The sequence below is a fragment of the Anastrepha obliqua genome, chromosome 1 (assembly GCF_027943255.1).
Source record: "Anastrepha obliqua isolate idAnaObli1 chromosome 1, idAnaObli1_1.0, whole genome shotgun sequence".
Taxonomy (NCBI): Eukaryota; Metazoa; Arthropoda; class Insecta; order Diptera; family Tephritidae; genus Anastrepha; species Anastrepha obliqua.
In genome coordinates, this window is record NC_072892.1 from 157624453 (window position 1) to 157649570 (window position 25118).

General features: G+C 38.6%; 1 protein-coding gene across 11 annotated transcripts in view; it reads right to left on the reverse strand.

Moving 5' to 3' along the window:
- The window catches only part of LOC129235964 (serine/arginine repetitive matrix protein 2), a 256950-nt gene that overhangs the window by 43690 nt on the left and 188142 nt on the right, over nucleotides 1-25118 (reverse strand). For 6 of the 11 annotated variants that reach the window (XM_054870072.1, XM_054870081.1, XM_054870107.1 and 3 more), the window contains 9 exons: nucleotides 24735-24952; nucleotides 24075-24651; nucleotides 22208-23488; nucleotides 15576-16586; nucleotides 3595-3937; nucleotides 3262-3516; nucleotides 3046-3162; nucleotides 434-557; nucleotides 241-362 (listed from right to left, as the gene is read on the reverse strand). In XM_054870072.1, coding sequence (XP_054726047.1) covers nucleotides 241-362; nucleotides 434-557; nucleotides 3046-3162; nucleotides 3262-3516; nucleotides 3595-3937; nucleotides 15576-16586; nucleotides 22208-23488; nucleotides 24075-24651; nucleotides 24735-24952 — 4048 coding nt within the window. The remainder of the gene's footprint in view (nucleotides 1-240; nucleotides 363-433; nucleotides 558-3045; nucleotides 3163-3261; nucleotides 3517-3594; nucleotides 3938-15575; nucleotides 16587-22207; nucleotides 23489-24074; nucleotides 24652-24734; nucleotides 24953-25118) is intronic. The other 5 variants (XM_054870122.1, XM_054870100.1, XM_054870141.1 and 2 more) reach the window with 3 other exon arrangements.

Below are 25118 nucleotides of genomic sequence, written 5' to 3' on the forward strand. Positions count from 1 at the left end.
GCAAAATGTTATTGTTATGTAAAAGAACCGTTTGTTTAATTATTTTTTAGTCATTTTGATTTTAGCCAAGAGCAAACGCAGCATGAAAACAGAAATAAAGATGAATTATAACCTGATATAAATTATTATTATTTTTTTAATTAATTTAGCATGAGCAATTTGTTATTGGCACAAAAAACAATTTGAATTAAGGCATTAAAAGAAAATTAATCGAAAAAATATTATTGTCAACAAACTCACCTGCCAAAGGGTTCTTGATTCCAGAAAGGACCATGTCGCATATTGCTGAGAAGGCGACTTGAGTTCGGAAATCCTGCGGTTAAGTCCTTGTCAACATTCATGCGATGTGTTAGCGCGTGCACCTAAGAGCGCATTAAGAAAAAAACAATTAAATATAATAAAATTCTATTGCGATCACATCGAATGCAAATACTCGTTGTAATAACGTAGAGAAAAGATTTTCAGCGGTTAATATCTCAAAGCCGTCGTCGTCATCTTCTTCGCCGGAACTTTGTGAGTCGTTCTCCTGGCTCAGTTTCTTCACAGGTCTTGAGCTTCTGCATTTAAATGAATGAATGAAAAAATTATTCATAGAATATAATAAAATATTTAGAAAGATAATATGTACAGTGAAACCACGATATAACAAAGTTTAAGGAGTTGAGCAGTCCTCGTTTCAGAGTTGGTTGTGAGGACATACAAATGTAAATGACAATGAACGTACGGGCCGCCCGAAAACAGTAATCACCGAAAACTTCATCAAAATTGTTCGTAAATTTATCAAAAATGAACCGAAATCATCATTGAAATTCAAGGAATCGAAGTTGAATATCTCCAAAACATCGATTTATCGCATTTTAGCTGATCATTTGGGCTTACGAAAGGTCTGGGCACGTTTCATTCCGCACAAGTGAACTGAGGACCAAAAATTGCTCAATTCAACATTCGAAAGACCTCATTAAAGAGGCGAGAAAAGACGAGAAAGATTAAGCAAGGTGTACCGCAGGGTGGTGTCCTTTCTCCCTTGCTGTTCAATTTCTACATCTCGAAGCTCCCCCAATCACCAGCGGGAGTTTCCCTGATCTCATACGCTGACGACTGCACGATAATGGCGTCGGTCAATGACATCGATGGCCTGTGTTCCAAAATGAACAACTACCTCACCGACCTTTCTCGCTTTTTCACTGCGAGGAATCTCCAACTCTCCCCTACCAAGTCCACGGCGACCCTCTTTACCACCTGGACAAAGGAGGTCAAGCTGTCCCTTAAGGTAAAAGTCGATGATACACCAATTCCGACGGTAAATAACCCCAAAATTTTGGGTGTAACCTTCGACAGCTTGCTCTCCTTCTCTGCGCACACAACCGCAATTGCTACTAAGTAGAGCTAAAGCGCCGTTTTGATACCATTATGAAACCTCAAACAGGCAAATATCTACAGCCAGCCAGAGCTGTTGATGTAATGCAGAAGATTGATGGGATTTAGTTTGGCGCATTGCCCCAGGCTGTCGAAGAAAGGAACACCGAGTGACCTTAACCGTCTAGCTGCTAAGCCCAGACACTTACAGAGAAAGTTCACAACAGTCTACTTCTCTGGTCCACACAGACCCACACAGCTTCTGCAATGAGGCTTAAAATGGTAAATCTTGCGTTTCCGCGTATGTGCCGGTCGTCCGGTAAACACAGCTACGAGTTTCTAAATTGAATGGCAAAGAGTACAAAGGACTTTCTGAGCCCTTCGTATATCGTATTTGAGCCAAAGGGTTTTCGAAATAGCACATGAAGAAATGGAGCTCCATCTTTTCTGCGCTTTCCTGAGAAATAAGACCGCTTTAACAAATGTCAGGCGGATGCCGATGACCGGGTAGGAGACCTCAGAAACCAATTCAGACCTCTTCCTGGCAAGCTCATCTTCATTCATCGCAATTCATTTCTCTCTATGCCTTTATGTCCTGGAACCAAGATCAGGGGAATTTTACCTGCACACCCAAGAGATTTGATAACCTCCTTACAGGAGTGTACTAGTTTGGATTTGCACCATGGCATCGTCAGTGCCTTAATTGCGACTTGACCATCCGGAAAAATATTAATATCTCCCTCGCTTCCACGTTCTCTAAGCATGTTACATGCCTGCAGGATCGTAGACTGCTGCCCGAAAAACACCAGCAGTATTCGGCAATTTTAAGGAAATTTATCTATTTAGCTGATTTAGAGAAAACCCCTGCTCATACTCCCGCTTCCTTCATGAAATGAAGACAGGGACAAAGATTGCCCTGGCACGACCCTGAAACTCCTGCTTGCGGATAGAGAGATCTGTACGAAGTTCAGAGAAATACGGTATTAACTGCCCAAAAATGCTACCTTGTTCCTGAGAGCTTACCTACAGAAGCCAAATTCCTTTAACCAGATTGCTTTTTGAGCAGCTATGGAAGTAACGTAAAAATCGATGGGAAGTAAGTGCAAAACGACATTCCAGGCAGCACTCTGGTGATGCCAATACAAGCAATCCTTTGCACCCTCCCCAGTTTAGTGATATCATAGCCCTTCCGAAGCGTTTCCCACCAAACTAGACACCCATACGTTAAAGTGGGCAGAATTGCTGCGTAGTGCATCCAAAGCATGACAAAGCAAGCATTTGACACTTCGCCTCGAAAAATGTTTGGAGCTTTTTGATGGAAATTTTTTTTTGCGTAGGTTAATCGACTGACGCTTCGTTAAATAACTCAATTTGACAATTAGACTCTAGTTAAAACTAGACTGACACTGACTGGGCAGAATTCGCCATGTACAGGCTTTTTGAGTCGACACTTCGTTATATAGAAGCTTTTGCCCATGAGACTTAAGCTGTCAATATAATCCAAAAGTCTTCATGCTCAAAAGGTCTACCTTGCATATATGGAACATTTTTGTATGGAACATCTCGCAATAACGACGTTAATTCAGGCGACTCAGGAAAAACTTTGTTATGTTGAGATTTCATTTTATTTAAATTTATCAAGGTTTTACTGTATTTTAAATATCAATCAATCAATCAGACTCTACTCACCTTAACCTGTGCAGCGTGAAACGCGGCTCTTCATCGCCTTCCCTATTGCCGGACGACGTCCGGAACTTCTGGAATGGCGAATTATCATCGATGCCAGAATCGTTTAATAGTGAGCTGCTGTAGGAAGAAAGCAAAAAGAAAAACACACCCACAAAATTGAATTCACTTGCACTATTCGCTTTATATTATATTGAATTTTTTTATGATTAAACGCACCCAATGCGACGAGTTGGCCGCAGCCGATTGAATGCCGATCTACTCGATGCGGTATGACTAGACTCCGACGGTTCAATGCTACCCTCACGCGGTGTTATAAACCCACCGCCCTCCATCGCAATTGGTATAATGAATTCGCGTGGACTCTTTTTAATCGGCTGCGATGAGCCCGTTACGGTGGATTGTGACATATTTGCAGTTGTTGTTGTATCAGATTCAGAGTCATTGGTAGATTGTCGCGACAGCGAACCAGATCTTAAAGAAGAACGAAAAGAACGGTTTGAGAATATAAAAATAATAAGCATACAAAAACCAATAGTAGGGTGCGCTTACCTTGTTGTTGTATTTGAGGTGGTGCGCGTATATGGCGCCTGTGGCCTTTGTATTTGTATGATATGCTCCTTTGGCTCTAGGCTGGTGGCGCGTGCATTCAACATCGTCTTGATGGGACTATAAGGAGCTGGGCCTTCACGTGCAGGCGCGCTACGCAAATCAGCGACAGGATGTTGCATTTCCGTGGTGAAACGCATATTCGGTTGTTCGACAATACGTGGTTTTATTTCTAATTGAATTTCCGTTTTGGCGGTTGGCTTGCGGCGCGGCAATGTGGCTGATTTTAGTGTTATGGTAGCCGTGGAAGTCTTAACGGTATTATTCGGTTCGCCACCTGGTGATGCTGCGCATGGAAGAGAATAAAAACAAAAAATAGTATCAAACATTTTTAGTGCAAATCGATTCTACCATAAGATGAGGTGAGTGCATGGATGCAATGGTAATGGAGGCCAAATTGCTACGATTAGTTATGAACATTGAAAAACGCGACATGAAAAAAGAAAATGAATGAAATGGGCGTAAATTAAAAAAGCATGGAAGACAAGCATGGATATGCTCAGAGGGATTGTAGATATGTATACGATGTTCGCATTACATTTTTTTTCTTTTTTTTTGTAATAATTTCGGTGATTTCTATAAATGGTTACTAAAAAATGCCTGTGATTCCGGAGAGAAAGCCCTTTGGAAATAAATATTTAAGTACAAGACGACTAATAGAAGTTCGCTTGACGGCAACACTCACAACATTTTTTGACGAAAAATAAAATAGCTGATGATTTCGCAAATTATTGCGATATTTCAATTCAGGTTTCACTGCAAAAAGTCAGCATGGAGGCAAGAAAAAGCAAAGCTTGTGAGAAAGAGTTGGTAGATATTCCACTGTTAACACAGCAAAGCCTCGATTTGCCATTATTTTCGAATATCGGCGGAAGATTCAAAGCTGTGGAAGTATTTAATGAGTGTCTGGTAAGACTGCACCGACGTTTGAGATCGTCTCGAAGTGATATTGAAAACTCCAAACCGAGCTGGTTGTAAGTTATCGCAACGACCGGGATTTATATACGACCAAGGATTGTCACTCTAGCAGCATTCCTCGTACATGTATAGGGAATGTTTATGCTGCTAAAACAACAACAACAACTTGGATTTTTTTTCGTTGAAGAAAGAAAGTGTCTCATGAGCTCATAGAGAAGGTCCAAATATTGGATTGATCACGTAAATGAGACTTCCGAAATCGATAAAGAACTCAAGGGTAGTTGAGTTCTGTAAAGCCAGGCTGAGTTAAGTCGGTAGACATAATATCCTAATGCTAACATGTATCCCGAGACACGTGGGTATCTTTGGCCCGGAGCCTATTCTACCACTCCCTTCTGCAGCCATCAAAGCCACGGTTAGCAATCGGGCTACTTCCACTCACAATCGAGCTTTGCAGGCCGAGAGGCTGTAAATGAAGAAAACTGATGTAACCTTTCACGTTTGACCGTCTGACGCAGATCCTCCTGTCAATAAAAAGAAGGGACTGTAGGCAGCTGATTGGACTGATGACAGAACACTTTCTATGGGCGAAGCACATGGAAAAGGTAGGCATCTCAGACAGTGCACTCTGTCCTACATGAGGAGAAGAAGATGAGATCGCGGACCACTTTCTGTGTGTCTGCCCGTCCTTCGCTCGAATCAGGTTTGAGGTCTTTGGCACTGATGTGTTAAGAAGCGATCACCTTGCCTCCTTGGCACCACAAGGTCAACTCAGATCTTCGGATGTCGGGCAGATTTAAAGAAAATTAAATAGGGAACCCGAGAGGACTTAATGTTGGCTGAATGATGTATTTGCTAGTTGTCCCGAAAAAAAGAAAAAAATTCTTGCTCGTTGTTGTTGTTAAAACCGGTAAAAGATTAGCTGCACTGCAAAAAGCTTTTTGTTTAAAAAAACAAACAGCTTCATTGCGCTGTTATCGATTGAAAAAAAAGAAACGTCCAGCAATATTTTTCTGCGGTCTCGTGCCGCGTTCTGGCTGTTTCAATAAAACAAAAAAATTCAAAGGAAAGGTTTTCGACAACAATAAAATCCGTGCAAAATCAGAGAGCTGGCACTACTACGGCGCATCGAGGTTATGTTTGGTTAGTAGCATCTCTTCGAAGAACACACAGTTTCAGCCACCTGGATCTATTTCTTTTTATTTGACATTCGCTTAAATCGAACAACGCCAAAACTCATTCTCCAGCAGTTGTGGTCACAAAATTAATGGAATTAGGGCTTCAACTCGTTTCATATTCCCCCTATTCTCCAGACTTGGCTCCAGCCGATTCCTTGGATTACTATTTGTTCCCCAATTTGAAAATTTGAAGAAATGGCTGGCGGGAAAAAGATTTTATTCAAACGAGAAGCTGATGGCAGAAACGCATAACTATTTTTCAGACTTGGACAAATTCAATAATTCGGAAGGGATCAACAAACTAGAACAGCGTTGGACGAAGTGTATAAGTCTAAAAGGAGGCTTTGTCGAAAAATTAATAACGTTTTTTTTTATTTTCAAATCACAAAATTTTCACAACAAATTCATAAACCTTTTTAACGAAACTCGTACGTTGAAAATTTTAAAACTCATGAAAATGGTCGTTCTCTTGTAGACTTCCTCGCATAGTAAATAAACAGAGTACAAACACAAGAAAAAATACGAAAGGGTGTCAAAAGATATTTTACACAGAAAAGTACACTTGTGTGCATGTTTTTTGTTTTTTTTTTTTTTGAAAAGTAATTTTAAAAAGTAATGGGGATCACCTTTGCACTGAGAGTCTGCATTAGACAAAAAAACTAAATTGTACGAAAAGGTCCATCGAAACATTAGCAAATAAAAATAATAACAGAAAAGGAGTTAGTTTTTAATTTTCTAAACAGCTCTAGAAAGGCTTTTATTTCCATCACATCATTGAAACAGCAGCAACGCAGAAAAGTTTTTTTGTCACCTGTCAATGGCAAAGTTGGATGGCATAGCCGATGCCCTTCGAAAAGCACCAAACAAGAAAAATAGGCTCCACAATTCCAAAGATTTTGATTAAATAATAAAGGGTTTTCCAATAACAGGAAATCGAGAGATGATTAACGATTTTGTATGGCCAAAATTGGATGGTATTTATCTGTACAACGTTTATTTTCAGCAAGACGTCACTAAGTGCCACACAAGCAACGAAACCATTGAAACCATCCGGGAAGAGTTTCCGGACCGTGTTATCTATCGAAGAGGTGATCACAATTGGCCACCGAGATCTTGTGATTTAACACCTTGTGCCCTTTTTCTTTGGGGCCACGTGAAAGAGGTCTACGCCAACAGCCCAGGGTCGATTCAAGACCTTAAAGATGGAATTCGTGAGGCTATCGAGGGCAGCCACTTTGCAATTCGGTTATGGAAAATTTCATGAATAGGATATTGTCCTGTAAGCGTGGTCGTGGTGGACATTTGCCTGATTTTATTTTCCACTATTAACGGCATACCTTCCCCTTTATAATGAAATGAACATCTTTGAATATCAAAATAAGACCTCTGATTGGTAAAACCTTTATAAGCGGCGATGGAAAGGATGGTCCATATGGTGGTTTCTTTTAGAAATTCAAAAAAATTAGCAAAAATAAAGTTTTTCCGAATATTTTTGGTTTATTCGCAAGAGCAAATACACCCGTTATTTACAGAACACGATCCTATTAATGTAACTTAGCAGTAATCCAACTTCTTAATCCAGTTCACCACGACCTAGGTAAAGGTTTCAGGTCCTATCTCACGAATGGATTATTCGCATAACATCGGTCCTTCACGGCAGCCTACAAAAAACAAGTCTAATAACATCTTTGTACTTTTTGTACTGTTCTGAGACCCAATATTTCTCAACGTTCTTCAAACGTAAAGTGGGTTTTTTCGTTCCGCAGAGATATGATAATGACTTTCTGTCAAGATTTCAAGCGGGAAACAGTCATTGACAGTCATTGTCAAAATAACTGACTAGAAAAAAACACTAAATGGACCACCCTGTATTTAACAGTGTCATTCTAGCGAGCGTAGCAGAGGCATTAAAATTTGAGTGATCGAAATCCTGATTTAGACCTTTAAGTGCAGCTACCCACTTCACAAGTGTCAAATATGATAGACGTACGACGCCATTTGCAAAAATTATAAATCTTCTGATATGGTTAGGTTAGGTTAGGTTAGGTTGGTATGGTTGCCTAAGGAATGAGCACACTTGGACGTGGAAAAACGGGTTCGTCTTTTGTGATACCATTATGAAGGAGGTGAGGTGAGAGAGGAAGACCGATTGGATGCGAGGAGAGGGCGGAGAGAGGTAGTGCTGGGATGGTTAGGAGGGTGGGTTAGAGTGTGTGGATTACGAACGATGACTGTGCTGCGGGTGCGTCAACCGCTTTGTGCTACTGATAAAATTCATCAGATTTTTAATGTCAACGCCTGCTATATCAGCAGGCGCAGCAAAGAAGTAAGAGACCCGTCAGAGCAGGGTAGCTAAGGAGTAGGTGCTGAGATGATTCCACCTCATCCTCCATACATCCATCGCAAAAGGGACTTGAGGTAATTCCAAACCTCACAGCATGCACTCCTCGCGCATAGTCTGATAGGGTAATTAATTTATATACATATACAGTGCCAGACAAAAGTATTGGCACAATAAGCTTTCCTAATTCATTTAGGGGAATTACAACACTTGCGTAATGTACTCCGTTTTCTTTTCCATTACATGTTATTCATCCTTTAATTGAATTTTTAAACCTAATTTAAATTTATTTTTTTGGTTACAAGAAAGGTGATGGAATCTAAAATATAAAAAAAGTTAGTTTTCATGGGGATAAAAGTATAGGCACTATTTTTCATCCTTTTCCCATTTCTAACACTTTGTGTACAGCTGGCAACTCTTTTTTACAAAACATATATTCTAATATACCGTTACTTAAATTTTACTACTTTTGTGTGCAAGATCAGTGAAAATTAGTGCATTGTGTACGATTTTTTATAACAATGAGTCCAAAAGGAAAGGAAACCACAGAATCGTAGCGTAAAATAATAATGTACGAGTATTTACATAAAAAAGGAGATCGCAGAAATGATGGATCGAAGCCGTTTCACCATTCGCACCATTGTTAACCGCTTCAAAGGGCAAACGAATTTCGCAAGTTCGCAGCGAAGTGGTCGTCCGCGCAAATTATCAGACCGAGAACGATCGCAAATTGTACGAAAAATGAAAAATGATTCGAAAATTACATCAACCCAGATCGCGGCGGAGCTAAAACAAGCTTTTGACAAAGAAGCCCATGCCAAAACAGTCATACGAGTACTGCATCAGGCTGGGTACAAAGCATGTGTGGCTAGGCGCAAGCCCTTCATATCTGCAACCAGCCAAAAGAAAAGGGCGGCATATACAAAACAATTTGAAAATCAGCCTCTTAGTTACTGGGGCAATGTATTGTTTCCAGAAGAAAGCAAATTTAATATTTTTCATTCAGACGGCCGCATAACTGTGTGGCGAAAACGTAACACAGCATACGTTGCAAAAAATCTAGCACCAAATGTAAAGTACGTTGGTGGAGGATTAATGGTTTGAGGTTGCATGTCTGCTGCAGGTGTGGGGGAGGGAGTTTGTATTTATGGAAGGTCTAATGGACACATCAGTTTATTTAAACATATCGAAAGAAAATCTAATAAACAAAATGTAGATCAGTTGAATCTACCAAGCTCCTTCACATTTCAGCACAGTCTCCAGACCTCAATCCTATTGAGCACTTGTGAGAGGAGTTCGAACGACGAGTCAGGAAATGTGCGATTTCCACGAAGTCTGCATTGAAAGCATCATTCAAAAAAAGAATGGCTTAATATTGGATTGAAAGCCACATTAAAACAAAAAGGCTTGCCAATTAAGTACTAACCTCTAAGTGTATCTTTAAATTTTAAACATATAAAAGCAATGTGCCTATACTTTTGTCCACCAAATATTGCTTTTCTTTTAAATTATGGTTTAAGCGCTGTGAATTTTCAAAAATTAAAACTTGATTTCTTAACTAAAATGTATGAGTATGCGTAACTTATGAGGAATAAACAGTTTTTGTTATTGTTGATTAGAAAAACTTGACTTTTATTCCACTGTCGTTATTGTGCCTATACTTATGTCCGTCACTGTATATAACTTTTTTTTTAGCATAGAGGTTAGACACGAAGTGACATGGAAAAATTTCTCAAAAATGGCCTTTTAGAAATACCATAAAACCGAAGGTACTTCTATAAAAATATCAAACCTTACACCAAAAATTGATCCAAATGGAAGTCAGGGACTTACATGCATATGCATATACTAACTATACCTAGCACAAGAAGCAGACATTTAACATAAAAATCGACTAACCTAAAATGGTCCTCCATAGATCCAAGAGCCTGTTATGATTACGTAGACATAAAAATCGTATTACGAGGGGCCACCAACAACCCGTTAACACATTAACATTTTGACAATTTATTTATTTTTTATTTAATTCAATTTATTTTTTTATAAGAATATAGCTCATACTACTACTTATTGATTACTTTATTCTTATTTAGGTTTAGTCATTTTTGAACTCACATGAAAATATTCTTCATTCTCCTACAAAAAACATATAAATCCATGTTTTAAACTTTATGCAAATTAAATAAACAAATTCATAAAAATGTTATACGAATTTCAAATATTTTTGTAAGAATTTATGGAAAAATTATGGGCGTGCAGTTTTATAGTCCATTGAATTTAGAACTTAAGGGGGAACACCACTGTGATTTTTCAAAAAAATCGATTTTTTTTGCATTTTCTTAAAGTAAATATATTCAAAAATATGTCAAAAAAATAATATGATAACTTAAAATCTTGAAAATTGATGAAGTTATACCCAATCGGCGGCCGCCGTAGCCGAATGGGTTGGTGCGTTACTATCATTCTGAATCAAGAGAGAACGTAGGCTCGAATCTCGATGAAAGACCAAAATGAAGGAAAACATTTTTCTAATAGCGGTCGCCCCTCGGCAAGTAATGGCAAACCTCCGGTTTTATTTTTGTCATGAAAAAGCTCCTCATAAAAATATCTGCCGTTCGGAGACGGTTTGAAACTGTAGGTCCCTCCATTTGTGGAACAACACTAAGACGCACACCACAAATAGGAGGAGGAGCTCGGCCAAACACCCAAACCAATTATATATATATATACCCAATCCAAAAGTGCAGGTAGTGAGTTACAACGGCCAATGAAAACTTTAAACGAGTTTTTCTCAAAACGACTTTTCTGAACACGGTGGCCTCAATTTCTCGAAGACTTATGAACCGATTTTAACCTTTTTTTTAATTTGTGTACATGTATAGGCTACAGTCATACAAGCCTTTCGAAAAAAAGGGTAAAAACGCAAACTCATTTTTCAAACCTGCACCATTTTCTCAACAAAAAAAAAAAAAAAAACAAAAAACCGCCACGGACGACGATAGCCACTGATGTATATATTAAGCATTTTTTTGGTTTTTGCTTTCAGATGATCTTTCACCGCTGAATCATGGACACCAGGGTGCATCAGTTTTTTATGACGCCATTGCATTAATATTAATAACAATTGTAATTTTTAATATTTTTTAATAAAAATTTGTGGAAAATTTCGAGTATCCAGTTTTGTAGCTCATTAAAGTTTAGTACAATAAAGTGCAAGTCTGAAGTGGCTCAAAATTAGTGTTGATTTTTCCAGCCGTAGCCGAATGGGTTGGTGTGTGGCCACCATTCAGGAATGCGTACTTTCGAATTTCCCTCATGAAACAGCAAAATGATAGAAACAGTTTTTTCTATTAACTGCCGGCCCTGGGCAAGCAATGGGAAAGCTCCTCATACAAAATATCTGCTTAAAAAATATCTGTTCGCCTTGAAACTGTAGGTCCCTCCATTGGTATTAAAACATCAAGACGCACACCACAAATAGGAAGAGGAGCTCGGCCAAAAACACCTTCTAGAAGTGTACGCGCCAATTATTTATTTTTTTTTTTTTTTTGTTATGCATTTTCTTCCATATAACGAAGGCTTGCATTTTTTTATATGGAAAATGAGCAAAAGAGCGCCGGCAAAAAATCAAAGCGATTTTTGAGCTACTTCAAACTTGCACTTTATTATACCAAAATTTAATGAAAAAATACAACTGCTTAGTCAAAATTTTAAAAACTCTAATAACATTTTTTTTTTTTGAAGTTTGAAAAATTAAGTTATATAATTTTTTGGAGCTATATTTTTATAAAAAAAAAAGAATTTAAAAAAATATAAAAGAATAAAAAAAAAAATGTAAAAAATAAATACCATAGGACGCGTTTCTATTACCGTGAACACAGATGTACATACGTATGTCGACACTTAGGTGCCATTTAAGTGTAAAATTATAGAAAAAATATTTCTTAGGTGCCATTTAAGTATAAAATTGTAGAGAAAATATTTGCTTATGTCAACTTTCTTGTGAGATCAAAGAAAAGTGCGAATTCATACTTAAGGGCAACTTGTTTGTTTCTAATGTTTACAATAGCAGTTTGTGTTTTGAAAAGCTTTGCGCTAACGGGGGTTTCAATAGGTACATAGCAATTCTGCATTTAAATACAAACGCGCCCTTATTTTTTTTTATAATTCTGCAATGTGAAAAAGTCATTCAAGGAATATATTTTTAGCGTGCGAATGGCAACCATTGGGAATTTTTAGGAACTAACATACCTCCAAAATTCCGACGCATTTTCTTAAAGTATAAAATCTTAAAAATATTGTCTAAAAACTTGAAGTGAATCCGAAAAATACTTTTCGAGTTAGTTAGGGCGCTCCGGAGCCGATAGCAAAACTTTAAATGCATTTTTCTAAAAACTATGTTTTTGGAACTGGTGATGACTGTAACTTAAAAACCGCTTGGTAGATTTCAATAAAATTTTTACTGCTTTTGAAAAACATAAAAACTCGTGCCTGATCGAAGAAGATCTTTTTTTTCAAAAATTTCGATTTTTTTAAACAATTAATTGTCGGTTTTTTTTTTCGAAAACCTGAAAAATTTTTCCTGATGCCGCCATATTGTTGATTTTGAGAACAAAAAAAAAGCTTCGATGAGGCACACGGTTATCTATTAATAAAACTAATTTCTCTTGTCCGATTGGTTTTAGTTGCATCTCCAAGGACTTGTGATGATCACCGCAAGGGACTTCTGGAGAAATGGGCTCCACAGAAACAGCGATACCTTTCACAATTATTCATTTTTTTTTTTTTTGAAATTTGCTAAAGTCAAGTCGAAACCTGATGTATTAAGGGGTTACATGGGTTTCGTGGGTTCAAAAAACCGATTTTTTTTGGCTTATTAATTTCTACAACATCTCGAAATTATTATTCTAAATTTCCAAGTCGATCCGAATAATAGTTTCCGAGATACAGCCTTTGGAAGGTGTGCGCTCCAAGCCACTTTTATTGTTACTCAAAACTTTAAACACGTTTTTCTCGGAACCGTGTTTTCAAAGCTGGTTGTCAAATGTTCTCGAAAACTACTCAACCGATCTTGATGAAATTTTACACAGGTGTTCGGGATACAATTTACTCGAAGGATTTTTTTTTTTCAAATACAATTACGAGGGGTGCCTTTTATATGTCGGGATTAGAGAACAAAAACAAATTTTAATCATCGAAAATCACTTTATTGTTTTTCAAAATATTCTCCATGAAGATCTATACACTTTTGCATGCGTTTGAACTAATTTTCGAAGCACTTTTGCCACTCTGAATGAGGTACCTCCAAAACATGCATTCTGAATGCCGCAACCGCTTCTTCAGGTGTCGAAAAACGTTGACCTCTCAGTTTGTTTTTTACGTACGTGAATAAAAAGAAGTCATTCGGTGCCAAGTCAGGACTATACGGCGGATGACCCATTAATTCGATGTTTTGGGTGCTCAAAAATGTAGTTGTTTGAGCCGATGTGTGAGAGTTCGCATTGTCCTGGTGAAGAGTGATCTGTCTTTGGCGATTGGTTTTCTTAATTTCTTGGAAGACAACTGGCAAACAAATGGTTGTGTACCACTCAGAATTTACTGTTCTGCGTTGTTCTACTGGTACGGTTGCGACATGTCCAGTTTTTCCGAAAAAACAGGCGACCATTTGCTTGGAAGTCCTTCGAGCGCGAACAACTTTTGTTGGATTTGGCTCATCTTGAAAACCCCATACAGTCGACTGCTGCTTACTTTCGGGCTCATACGCGTAAATGCATGATTCATCACCTGTCACGATGTTATAGACGTGTTTCGAGACCCCGCGATCGTATTTTTTGAGCATTTCTTTCGACCAATCGCCACGAGCCTTTTTTTGAGCGATTGACAAATTGTGTGGGATCCAACGCGAACAAATTTTTTTTACAGTCAAATGTTTATGCAATATTGAATGTATGCTGGTCCCACTAATGCCTAAGATTGTCTCAATATCACGATAGGTCACATGACGATCTTGCAATATCACATCGCGCACAGCATCAATGGTTTTCGGAACAAAAACTGATTTTGGACGACCTTCGTCTTGGAGTGAACTACGACCACGATTGAATTCACCATACCATCGATAAACACTGGTCCTTGATGGAGCTTCATCGTCAAAAAATGAATTAAGTTCATCCATGCAATGTTGCTGAGTTAATCCACGTCGAAAGTTGTAAAAAATAATCGCACGAAAATGTTCACGATTTAATTCCATTTTTGGACCGAGATGAATCTTTTAAGTTACTGTAAACAACACAAATAGCGCTGATATTACAAAGCGTTCTGAGTACGTAAAAGCCAAAAAATGTCAAACTTTGCGACACAGCTGTCATTTGCCAGATTGCAATACCAGGGTTGCCAAATCCCGACATATAAAAGGCACCCCTCGTATTTGAAAAAACAATGTCAAGCAAATTTGAACGAAATTTTCATTTTTTGGAAAAATGTATGCCAAAATTTAAATTTTTACTTTTTTTCTTTTCTTCATTCAAGCACGAGTTTATGGTCTTAACTAAAACACTTATTTTTGTTTTTCCATTTTCGATAATCCTGTCAGGAGTTATGCTGACAACGCGGACGCACCTTTTTTTCGAGGGGTCACCAGAAGTGACGTGGAGTTTTAATTTTTTTTTTTTTTTTGAAAATTTCAGAAATTATTCTTTAAATATGTATCTATAAGACAGAAAAAAGTTTGAATTAAATAAATAATTTTTTACATAGAAAAAAAAATATTGAAAATAGGCCTTTTTTTACACGACGAAACCCATGTAACCCCTATTGATATGTTTTTATTTTTGTAAAATAACGCAATTGACTAGCAAAAAAAAAAAATTATTGAAAATCATAATTTTTTGCGGGCCTCTGATTACCCCTAACCCCTTAAGTCGTTAAAGTCGAATGGAAAACTCCTGAATGTTCCTTTGCCAGTGAGACAGAGGAGACAAAACACCTGTCGAAGTACTGAAAATATTACAGTTCATGTTCAAAATGTGCCAAACAAGTCCTTTTCGACTGCTTACGGAAAAGGGAAATCGCGAAAAATTTTGCGTGAAATTCTTGTTCTATTGCAACCTACAAGAACAAATTAACTCAACAAGTAAAGCTACTTGCCCACTTGAGCTGCCAAGACCTTTCCGAATGGACTTTGTTGAAGATATATTATGCCCCTATTGAAACCCCCTATATGACAGAGATATGTATACATACTAATTGAACAAATAAAAGCAACAAACTAATATCAAAGAAAATAAAACAAATAGTAAATAATTATACAATTTTGGAAATCATAAATTGCAAAGTTTTCGAAAAGGAAACAAAAGGAACTAAAGTAGAAACAGAACAAAAAAAAAAGAAACAGAAATCAACAGTTTAAGAAAGAACGAGCGAACCAGCTAACGAACTAAGAAACGAACAAACGAACGAACGGGTGAACGAACGACAACTAAACTTACATTTGTAGAATATCGAAGGAGGTGGTGCATTATAAAACGGTTTTGGCACACTATTCGCGGTGGCGGCGGTAGAGGAGATGGCGGTATTTTTGACGTTGGCAGCAGTGGCAGTGGCAGATGCGGCAAGTGTGTGTGGCATTGACATGCTGTGAGCTGGTTTGGATTGGTATTGATGCAATGGTTGTTGTGATAGTGCTTGTTTTTGGTGTTGTTGGTATTGTTGTTGTTCTAGTTCTATATCTTCTTGCTGCTCTATTAGCGATTGATGATGTCTCTGTCTTTGTTGTTGTAATTGTTGTAGTCTTTGTTGGAATTGCAAAAGTTGATTTTGAGTTGCTTGTGGCGATAAATTAGTGTGTTGGTATTGATGTGGTTGTTGTTTTTGTTGTTGTGGTTGTGGTTTTTGTTGTTGCTGTTGCTGCTGTTGATGAGGTTGAGGTTGTTGTGGATTTTGTTTGTATTGGTATTGAAAGCTCACAGCATTGTTGTTGTTGTTGTTGCTGTTGTTTGGATTATACTGGTTATACAATGGAGAGGAATTGCAGGAGGAGGGTGGTGGTGACTGTATGAAGTAGCCACTTGGCGCAGATTTGTATTGGAATTCATTTTGTTGATCACCAGCATTAGCTGCCAAACGTCCCATAATGTGTTGCCTTGCAGCGGCGAGGGCAGCGTTTGCATTCACATTCCCATTCGCATTCGCATTCGGCTTTGCTTTTGCTTTTGCAATTGCATTTGGTGTCAACAGAGGCGGCGGTGTCTGAGGTAAATTGCTCATATTGTAGGCCAACATTTGAGGCGGTAGAGCATTGCTGCCAAAGTTGCCGCCACCGATGCCACCGCCGCCGCCAACGCCAACGCCAACGGCACCGCCGCCACCCATGCCGGCGCTCATGCTGCTGCCGCTGCCACTGCTGCCAAAACCAATAAAACCGCCACTGGCTGCACGCATTTGACCGTAGCCCCCGCCGCCGATGCCAAAAGATGGTTGTGATGGTGGCCGGCGTATAACTAAAATAGATGAACCAATGATGAGATGATACAAATGAGAACGAACGTACGTGATGTGATGTGTGTGGGTGCGTGTGCGTGTGTGTTCGGGTACAGTATGTAGGTGAGACTGTCTGATTGCATAGATGTTTATTTGTGTGTCTATATATGTATGTAGAAGTATGTATGTATGTATTGGTGTGTGTGTGTGTGTAAACTAATGAATGAATGCAAAATGAAACCACTACAAATGATTTTGAATGCAAAAACAAATAATGTTTTGTTCTTCGAATGATTGATAAAATGATTGGCCGAAACTTGAACTGAGGAAATTTTGAGATTTTCAATGGGTTGGTTAAAAGGTTTTTTTTTCTAAATTATCCGCGTTCGGTAAGCTTCAAATGTTGTGCGGAGATGGAACATATAGGAGTTCTAACAAAAATTCCCTACCCAAAAAGCATAATTTTGAAATAATTTCTAATAAATCTGGACATAGGCACTTTGCAAAAAAATAAGAAAAAAAATAAAAATAAAAAGAAAATAAAATAAAGGAGGATCCTAATCAGCCTTAACTGAACTGCATCCACACATATCCTGTGCCTGTTGCTAGAATACATACAGGAGTGTGGCAGAAAGATATTGTAATTATGTTATCTAATTATGTATATCTGGTGTTTTTTAAGAAATCCAGTCTGTGTCAGAAGAAAAGAACCGGTTTTTTCTTGTAAATTGAAATTTGAAAAGGCCGAACCAAGGAGCACCAGGAGATTTGGTGGCTCCTAAAACACTCAGGCTAAAAAGCCCATTGTATTTAAAGCTCTGGAAAGGGGGTAGATACTCAAGGAGGGAAGGAGAAAAGTATCAGAGAAAGAGATATCGTTCGAAAATTTTTCGTAAACGCAACCAAACAAAAATGAGTGTACGTGAAGCGTTTTGAGGCGGTATTTTTATGCACGCATTCGAAAGGGCCGAATGCGGCTGCAAAAGTAATTAAAAAATCAAAAAAGTTTATTGTGAAATGGAATCGGCGGTATAAGGGGTATAAAAATGTTGATAACCTTCCGAGCGCGGCTTGAAGCGAATGACGACAAAAAAGCAGGATAAAGTGATCGTACAACTTTTTAAGCGGGAACCTTCTTTGCGACTACGCGACTACTAAGCACGATCAGTTCTTGCTAAAAACACCATCGAACGTCAACTGGAGCAGGCGAACATATCTACCGTCCCACATCATCAAAACCACTGCTCTCAGAAAAATACATTGAGAAACAACAAAACAAGAAAATGGCGTCACAGTATTGGACTGGCCTTCCCAGTCCCCAGACGCCAACCGCATTGAAAATGTGTGGGGAACTATGAAAACGCATCTTGCCGGAAGGTCAGTCCATGATTTAAAGCAACTCGTGCGTCAAGTTCGCAAAATCTAGTCCTGTTTGTCGACGAGCTACGCAGAAAAGCTGGTTCAAAGCATGCCCAGAAGATGCCAGGCTATACTCGACAACGATGAAGACTGCACGGCTTATTGAGTAATTGCCACTCGTAGTTTTGTACATACTTTCATGTAAAAAAAATTTTAAATATATATTTTTTATACTTCATGAATAATCGCGGTTCTTTTTTTCTGACACAGATTGTATTATATATTGGATTTGAATATTGCTTATGGATCCGTTCAGCAGTTTTTAGTTAATGATTTGCGTTTGCGCCGCGTTGCTGCAAAGTTGGCCCCAAAGGATCTGAATTTCATGCCAAAAGTGGAGCGCGTTAATATTGCCACAGAAATGATTTCCATGGCTGACTCCGACGCAACATTCATCAAACGCATCATTACTGTAGACGAGACATTGGCTTAAGAATACGACACGCAATCCAGAGATCAGGCGAGTGAGTGAAAAGCTCCGAATGAACCAAGACCAAAAAAATTCAAGTCGTTTTCCGTCAAAAAAGAAAGCAATGCTCGCAGTTTTTATGGATTACAACGCTATTGTGTACCGCGAATTTTTGCCAGAAGGTCAGGCAGGACCATTATGAGGCGTGTAACTGAAGCAATTCCCAAAAAAAAAAACGTGTGAGAAAATCACTCGCCAATTTTTTAAGGGTTTCATTATCACTAAATCATATAGTTTTTCAGTGTTTCAACTATCCGCTTATTGCATTAAATATTTAGTGCACTATGCCCAACCCTATCTACAGTTTGTCTAATAGAAATGTGACAAACAAACTTAGAGTTCCGTTACGAAAAAAATGTAAATGCTGCTAAATAGCGCCTATTTAGCAATACGCGTTGTGCAATTTCTTAGTTTTATGAGAAAATTAAAAAGCGTACGTAGTTTTTACAAAATGAGTTTCACATATGAAAACCGATTTAAAGTGAATAGGAAGTGTTTCTATGTGCAGAACCCAAAGTTACAAAAATGTCCCGTGCATCGGCAGGAAAATATTTCAAAAAATCATAAATAAGTTAGAAACGTTAGTGACTTGCCCGGATGGAGAAAAAAAAAATTTTCTCTGCAAAGCCAGATCAGAAGATCATTGATTTGCTAGTGACGAACCCGAACATTTCGTTGCGTGAAGCTGCTTTAAGGAAAAATGGTGTTAATGTATCGAAAGACACGATTCGACGTTTACGTGCAGGAGGGCTCAAATTCCGGAGCACATTGAAAAAACTGCTGTTCTCATTGTCCAACAATAAAAAAAGACTTGCATGGACTCAGGTAAATTCAGAACGGAATTGGGCAAACGCAATATTCACGAATGAAACTTTCTTTTAGGCGAATAGTTGCATACGTCGGCACTGATGCACTGCTGATAATCGAAAACTTCCAGGTTCATATTTGGGACTGCTTCTCCCAAAAAGGATTTGGCCGTTCATTTGTGTTTACCGCCAATTGGAATGCAGTTTTGATCAATGAAATTTACCAAATGTTTGGAAAGACTAGTCAACCTTGGATTTTAGAATAAGACACCGATCCCAAGCATCGAAACCGAAAGTATGAAGAGCGGGAAAGAGCGCAATGGGATTGAAATAGTGGACCTGATGTCAATCCTATTGAAAATGTTTGGCCAGTTGTTAAGCAAAAACTCAAAGGAAAATAAATGTGGAGGGTCCAACACTTATCAGGGCAAATGCGGCTGATTTGGAGCCGTTTACCTCCACAACTTGCGCGGGAATTAACATAATCTGGTGTTAGTGACTATAGAGTTTATTCAATGTTAACTTTATATTGCGTATAAAAAAAAATGGGTAGAAAAAAATTCAAGATTGGTAGGACTGGCAATAAATATAAACCAAGCCAAGTATATGAGGATCTCAAAAGTATAAAGGAAAGCGTCTGGCGTTATTGACGTCGAGGACTTAAGTTTTTAGAGCGTGTCCAAATTTACATATCTCGGCGTATTACATTACTTAAATGGCAACAGCATGCAGGACTGTATATCTGACAGGATAGTGGCGGCGAATCGTGAATACTACGCTAAAATCTACCTCCTCAAATCAAAATCTCTTTCACGTAGGCGAAAACTTGCTATTTATAAATCGCTCATTCAATCATTGATGACCTACGGTGCAGAAATTTGTAGCGTGAATCTTGCAGACGAGTAACGCGCCTACGAATACATTTAAGCGCTAAATATTGCGTAAAGTATTTGGCTTCAAAACGCGAAGAAGTTGGCGAATACAGAATCAGGCGCAATAAGGTGCTGCTAAGTCTCTGCAATGGCGAAGATATTCTAAGATTTATCAAGTCGCAACGCATCAGATAGGCAGGTCCCATCAACCGCATAAATGACGGCAGGCCACAAAAACATCTGCTGGATTACAGCCTTTTTTGCTCAGGATCCCGTGGCAGACCAAAAACAAATTGCCTGCATAGCGTCACCGAGAATCCGAAAAAATTAGGCGTCAAAAACTGGAAATCTCTAGCGCTGGATTGTGTTGAATGTAGGAAGATTGCTGAGGCAGCTAAAGCCCACCCCGGGATGTAACGCTAATACACGATGATGAATAAAATCATAAGCGTATACAATGCAGTGTATTAGAAGCGAATTGGTCCGCTTCTATTAGACAGATAGTATCTCAATTCCAATAGGCTACTATAAGCAGCTGCTATGTGCACAAAATTAATAATAACCTGAATAACCTAAATAACAAAATTAATAATAAAAAATATAACATAACTTAACATAGCATAGCACAACATAACATAACATAGCATAACATAACATGACATAACATAACATAACTTAATTTTTCAAAAACTACTCCAATATATGGATGTAAGCTAATTGCATTAACACAATCGCTTAAACAACGTTTCTATTAGACTGAGTATCAAGTCCAATAGGCTACCACAGGCAGCCACTATGTGCACAAAATTAATAATAACCTGAATAACCTAAATAATAAATAATATAACATAACTTAACATAGCATTACATAACATAACTTGACATAACATAGCATTACATAACATAACAAGACATAACATAACATAAGATAACATAACGTAAGATAACATAACATAACATAATATAACATAACATAAGATAAAATAACATAACATAACTTAACATAGCATAACATAACATGACATAACATAACATAGCATAACATAACATAACATAACATAACATAACATAACATAACATAACATTACATTACATAACATAACATAACATAACATAACATAACATAACCTAACTTAATTTTTCAAAAACTACTCCAATTTATGGATTTAAGCTATTAAGTTGTATTAACATAATCGCTTAAAAACTTATTTTTTTATGGCGTCACGGCTCTATTATATTTCAATACCTGTAGTGGCAGGCAGACACTATGTGCACAAAATTAATAATTAATAAAACCTGAATAGCTTGAGTAACCTTAATAATAAAATTTATAGTAAATAATATATATTAACATAACTTAACCTAGCTTAAAATAACATGGCATGACATAACATAACCTAACCTAACCTAACCTAACTTTAGTAAAAAAAAACTCCAATTTCTGGATTTTTTTTCTGCTAATTTTTTTAACCTAAGCACTTAAACAACGTATTTCCACCTTCATAACATTTTTTTTGGAATTACAGTTAAATACTTCCCAAGTTCTGAAAGAGGGACAAGCTGCAGAGGACTATTTGCCCACCCAATTTTTTTAACATCATTCTGCATTCTCTTTAAACTGTAATTTATAAAAAAATGTACAATTGGCAGTCGCCCTTCGGCATACCTTTAGCAGAAGTACCAAATCAGTCAAAAACACTCTCACACAAACCATTTGCTATTTTATTAAATTTCCACAATAGAGGAAGGGCACTGAAATTCATTCTTAAGAAATACCTTTGGCAACGTATTACAACATCGGCCTGGTCCAACAGCATCCGATGCCGGTTTTTTAGCCTACGCATTGCATGCTCGTTCTTCAGCCTCAAATAAAATAGTTAAAAAGCTCGGACAATTTGTTATTTACTTTTGGGCAAATTTATGTTAGAACTCCCATACAGTTATTCAAAGCACAATAATATGGCAAGCTCTTAAAGGGTTGTTTACTTTTTTTTCCAAAAACCGCCCCTCCCCAGCATTCTACTATTGTTGTTATTGCTTGCGTTATATTACATACTTCATTCAAGCTCACTTACCTGGCTGTATGGCATTTCCGATTATGGCGCGCGCATTTTTCAGCTTCCTTTCGCGCTCGGCCGCCACCATTGGATTACCAGTTTCACTCACTTCAATATTCTCAGTTTGCGCACATAGTTGATCGACCTCTTTCGATGATTCACTTTGCGCTTGCCGCAACAACGCAATGGAGTTCTCCATGGAGCGACGCGCATCGTCAAGCGACAACGAAGCGACAGAATTCTTTGAATCGCTCGCCTCGATTGATGCCGTTTCCGATGGCGGTGGCGGTGCATTGGCGGGCGTAGTCTGTGGTGTCTGATCGTCAGTTTCCAATTCTTGCGCTGCAGCCGCTGCGGCGGCAACTTCCTCCAGTGCACGCAATTCGCCTGGCGTGGGGCCTTGTGGCGCTGACGGATTGGTGGCTTTGCGCTCGAATTCTTTCTTATAGCTGCCGACACTCACACCAGGTATGCTGAACTTCTTCGGCTTTTCTCCGCCCCCGCCGCCGGTGTTCATTTGCTGCAACTTCTCGGTGGTTTCGAGTACGCGCGATTTGCGACGGTCAGCATTGAATTTACTCAACGAACCCTCATCCTGAAGACTGCATTTGCGCACGAATGGCGTGGGCGTGGCATTGTTCGATGTAGTAGTTGTTGGTTTGGCGATTGCGGTTTTGGCATTACTGGTTTTTGTTGGCGCAACTGCGGCTTGCTCGCCGGCTTTCTCAGTTGAGGGTGCAATTTGGCCGATGGCATTTACTAGATCAGCCGTTTTGTGCTTATTGACGAATTTCTTAATAACTTTTGTAGCATCTTTTTCTTCTGGTGTCTCTTCCAGTGATTCCAGCTTACCAATGGTCTTTTGACGCGGTACGCCAACCTGTGTCGGTGTTACCGGAGTGCTGAGTTCATTTAACTGTGCTGCTGCAGGTGTAGTGGGTGTGGATTCCTCTTGGATCAGCTGCTCGCAGAGATCGCCAACCATTTCCATATCCCTTTGCGAGAAGCTGGCCGATGGCATAGTTTTGAGCGATGCTGGGGTAATGGGCTCTTCGACAAATGCGTTCTGTGCTGCCTCATCTTCCTCCTCCGTCTCCATGGGTGTTTCCTCTGTCAATGGCACTGTTGTCTCTTCGAGTATCATTGAACTGCTGCCCAGTTTATCCTTCTTTTTCAGCGCAGCACCATGCGCATTCTCCGTAGAGACGGTGGTTTCGAGCTTACGTTTACTCTGCACTGGGCTGTGTGTTGGTGTGATTGTGCGCGTAGGTGATGGCATGAGCGCTGCTTCACCGCCAGCTTATGGGGGAAAAATGTGGAGAAAAGAGAGAAAAGTGGAGGTGTAATGAATTATGGGTTAAATGATGGAAACACAAATTTAGTACGCTTGAATGTTTGTACGAGTAGGGTTATTTGTAGACGTTTTTTTTTTTATAGATTTAGAAAGTATTGAGAAGTATTGTAAGAGTTTTGTTTGAGGGGAAGTCGGAAATAGTTGTGATCAACAAACAGAAGGCAAATGAGGGATAGGAAATACAGTTATCAGCTATTTACAGACAACGGGAGTTTGCAACTACTACATATGTACATAGGTACACACAAATACATATACAAATACTACACTAGTCGCTCTTTCGAAAATTCAGGCACAGAAAAACAAATGCGCAAAAAAGACAAATACGCGGAGCTTACGAAAGAAATCACAAATTCTCTTTCAAAACTATATTTTTTGTATTGTAACATTACGGTTTAATTGAATTTTTTTTTTTTTTTTTTTTGCTGTATAACAAAATATTTTTGAAATCTCTTCCACAAGCTTTGCGTTTATCTTTAGCGTAGGCACAACTTTCTCTTAAATAAAAAATAAATACTATCAACAACCTACCAGCAACCATGTCCAATATTCTTCGTTCTGCTTCTGTATTACCGCCCATATCACGTATCGATCCCACCGAATGACTTCTTGGCACACGTTCTCCTTTGCCTGCATCGGCGGATGGCACAACCAATTGATCGGCCGTCACGGCGGCCGGTGTTAATGACAACAAAACATCCAAACGTACTGGTGTTTGTGTCGCCAGCTCCTCAGCCAAATCCAAACATGAGACATTATCATTTTCATTAACCCACCAATGAGCGCAAATCTGTTCGATGGTGGCACGTTTTCGTGGACTCACCGTCAACATGTCACGTATGAGCGATGAGGCACGCGATGGTTTCTTTGGCTCATAGTAGTCACCTTGACTGATTTGCTTAACAAGTCTTTTAAAATTGGAGCCATCAAATGGCATTGACCCATAGACTAGAGTGTAGAGGAGTACGCCAAGGGACCAGCAGTCGACTTCTGGGCCTTGGTAGGGAGTACCTTCAACAATTTCGGGGGAAGCGTAAAGCGGTGAACCGCAAAATGTGGCGAGTAGATTTTGTTCGTCGAAAACATTCGACAGTCCAAAATCGGCGATCTGGAAATTGATGGCAGAAATTTGAAATTTTTGAAACATTTAAAATGTATTTTTAGCAAGTGAATGCAGTGAAAGTTGCTTACCTTCGCATTGCCATGCTCATCGAGTAGTATATTCTCCAATTTCAAATCACGATGACAAATTTTGTGCTTGTGACAATAGTAGACAGCAGTGGCGACTTGCCGGAATATGCGACGCGCCTCCTCTTCGCTAAGCACCTTACGTTCCGAGAGGTAATCATACAGTTCACCGCCTGCGGCAAATTCCATGACTAGCACCATCTTTTCACGATTCTCGAAAACTGCAAAAGAAAGTGAAATTTTTCTTTAGAATTATATCATAGGGGGTAATCTAAAATGAGATAAATTAATATAAAAATAATAAAAATAAATAAAATAAAATAAAATAAAATAATCCTTACGAATACCACAAGAACTAATAATAGATCTGCCATACATATTTGTGGT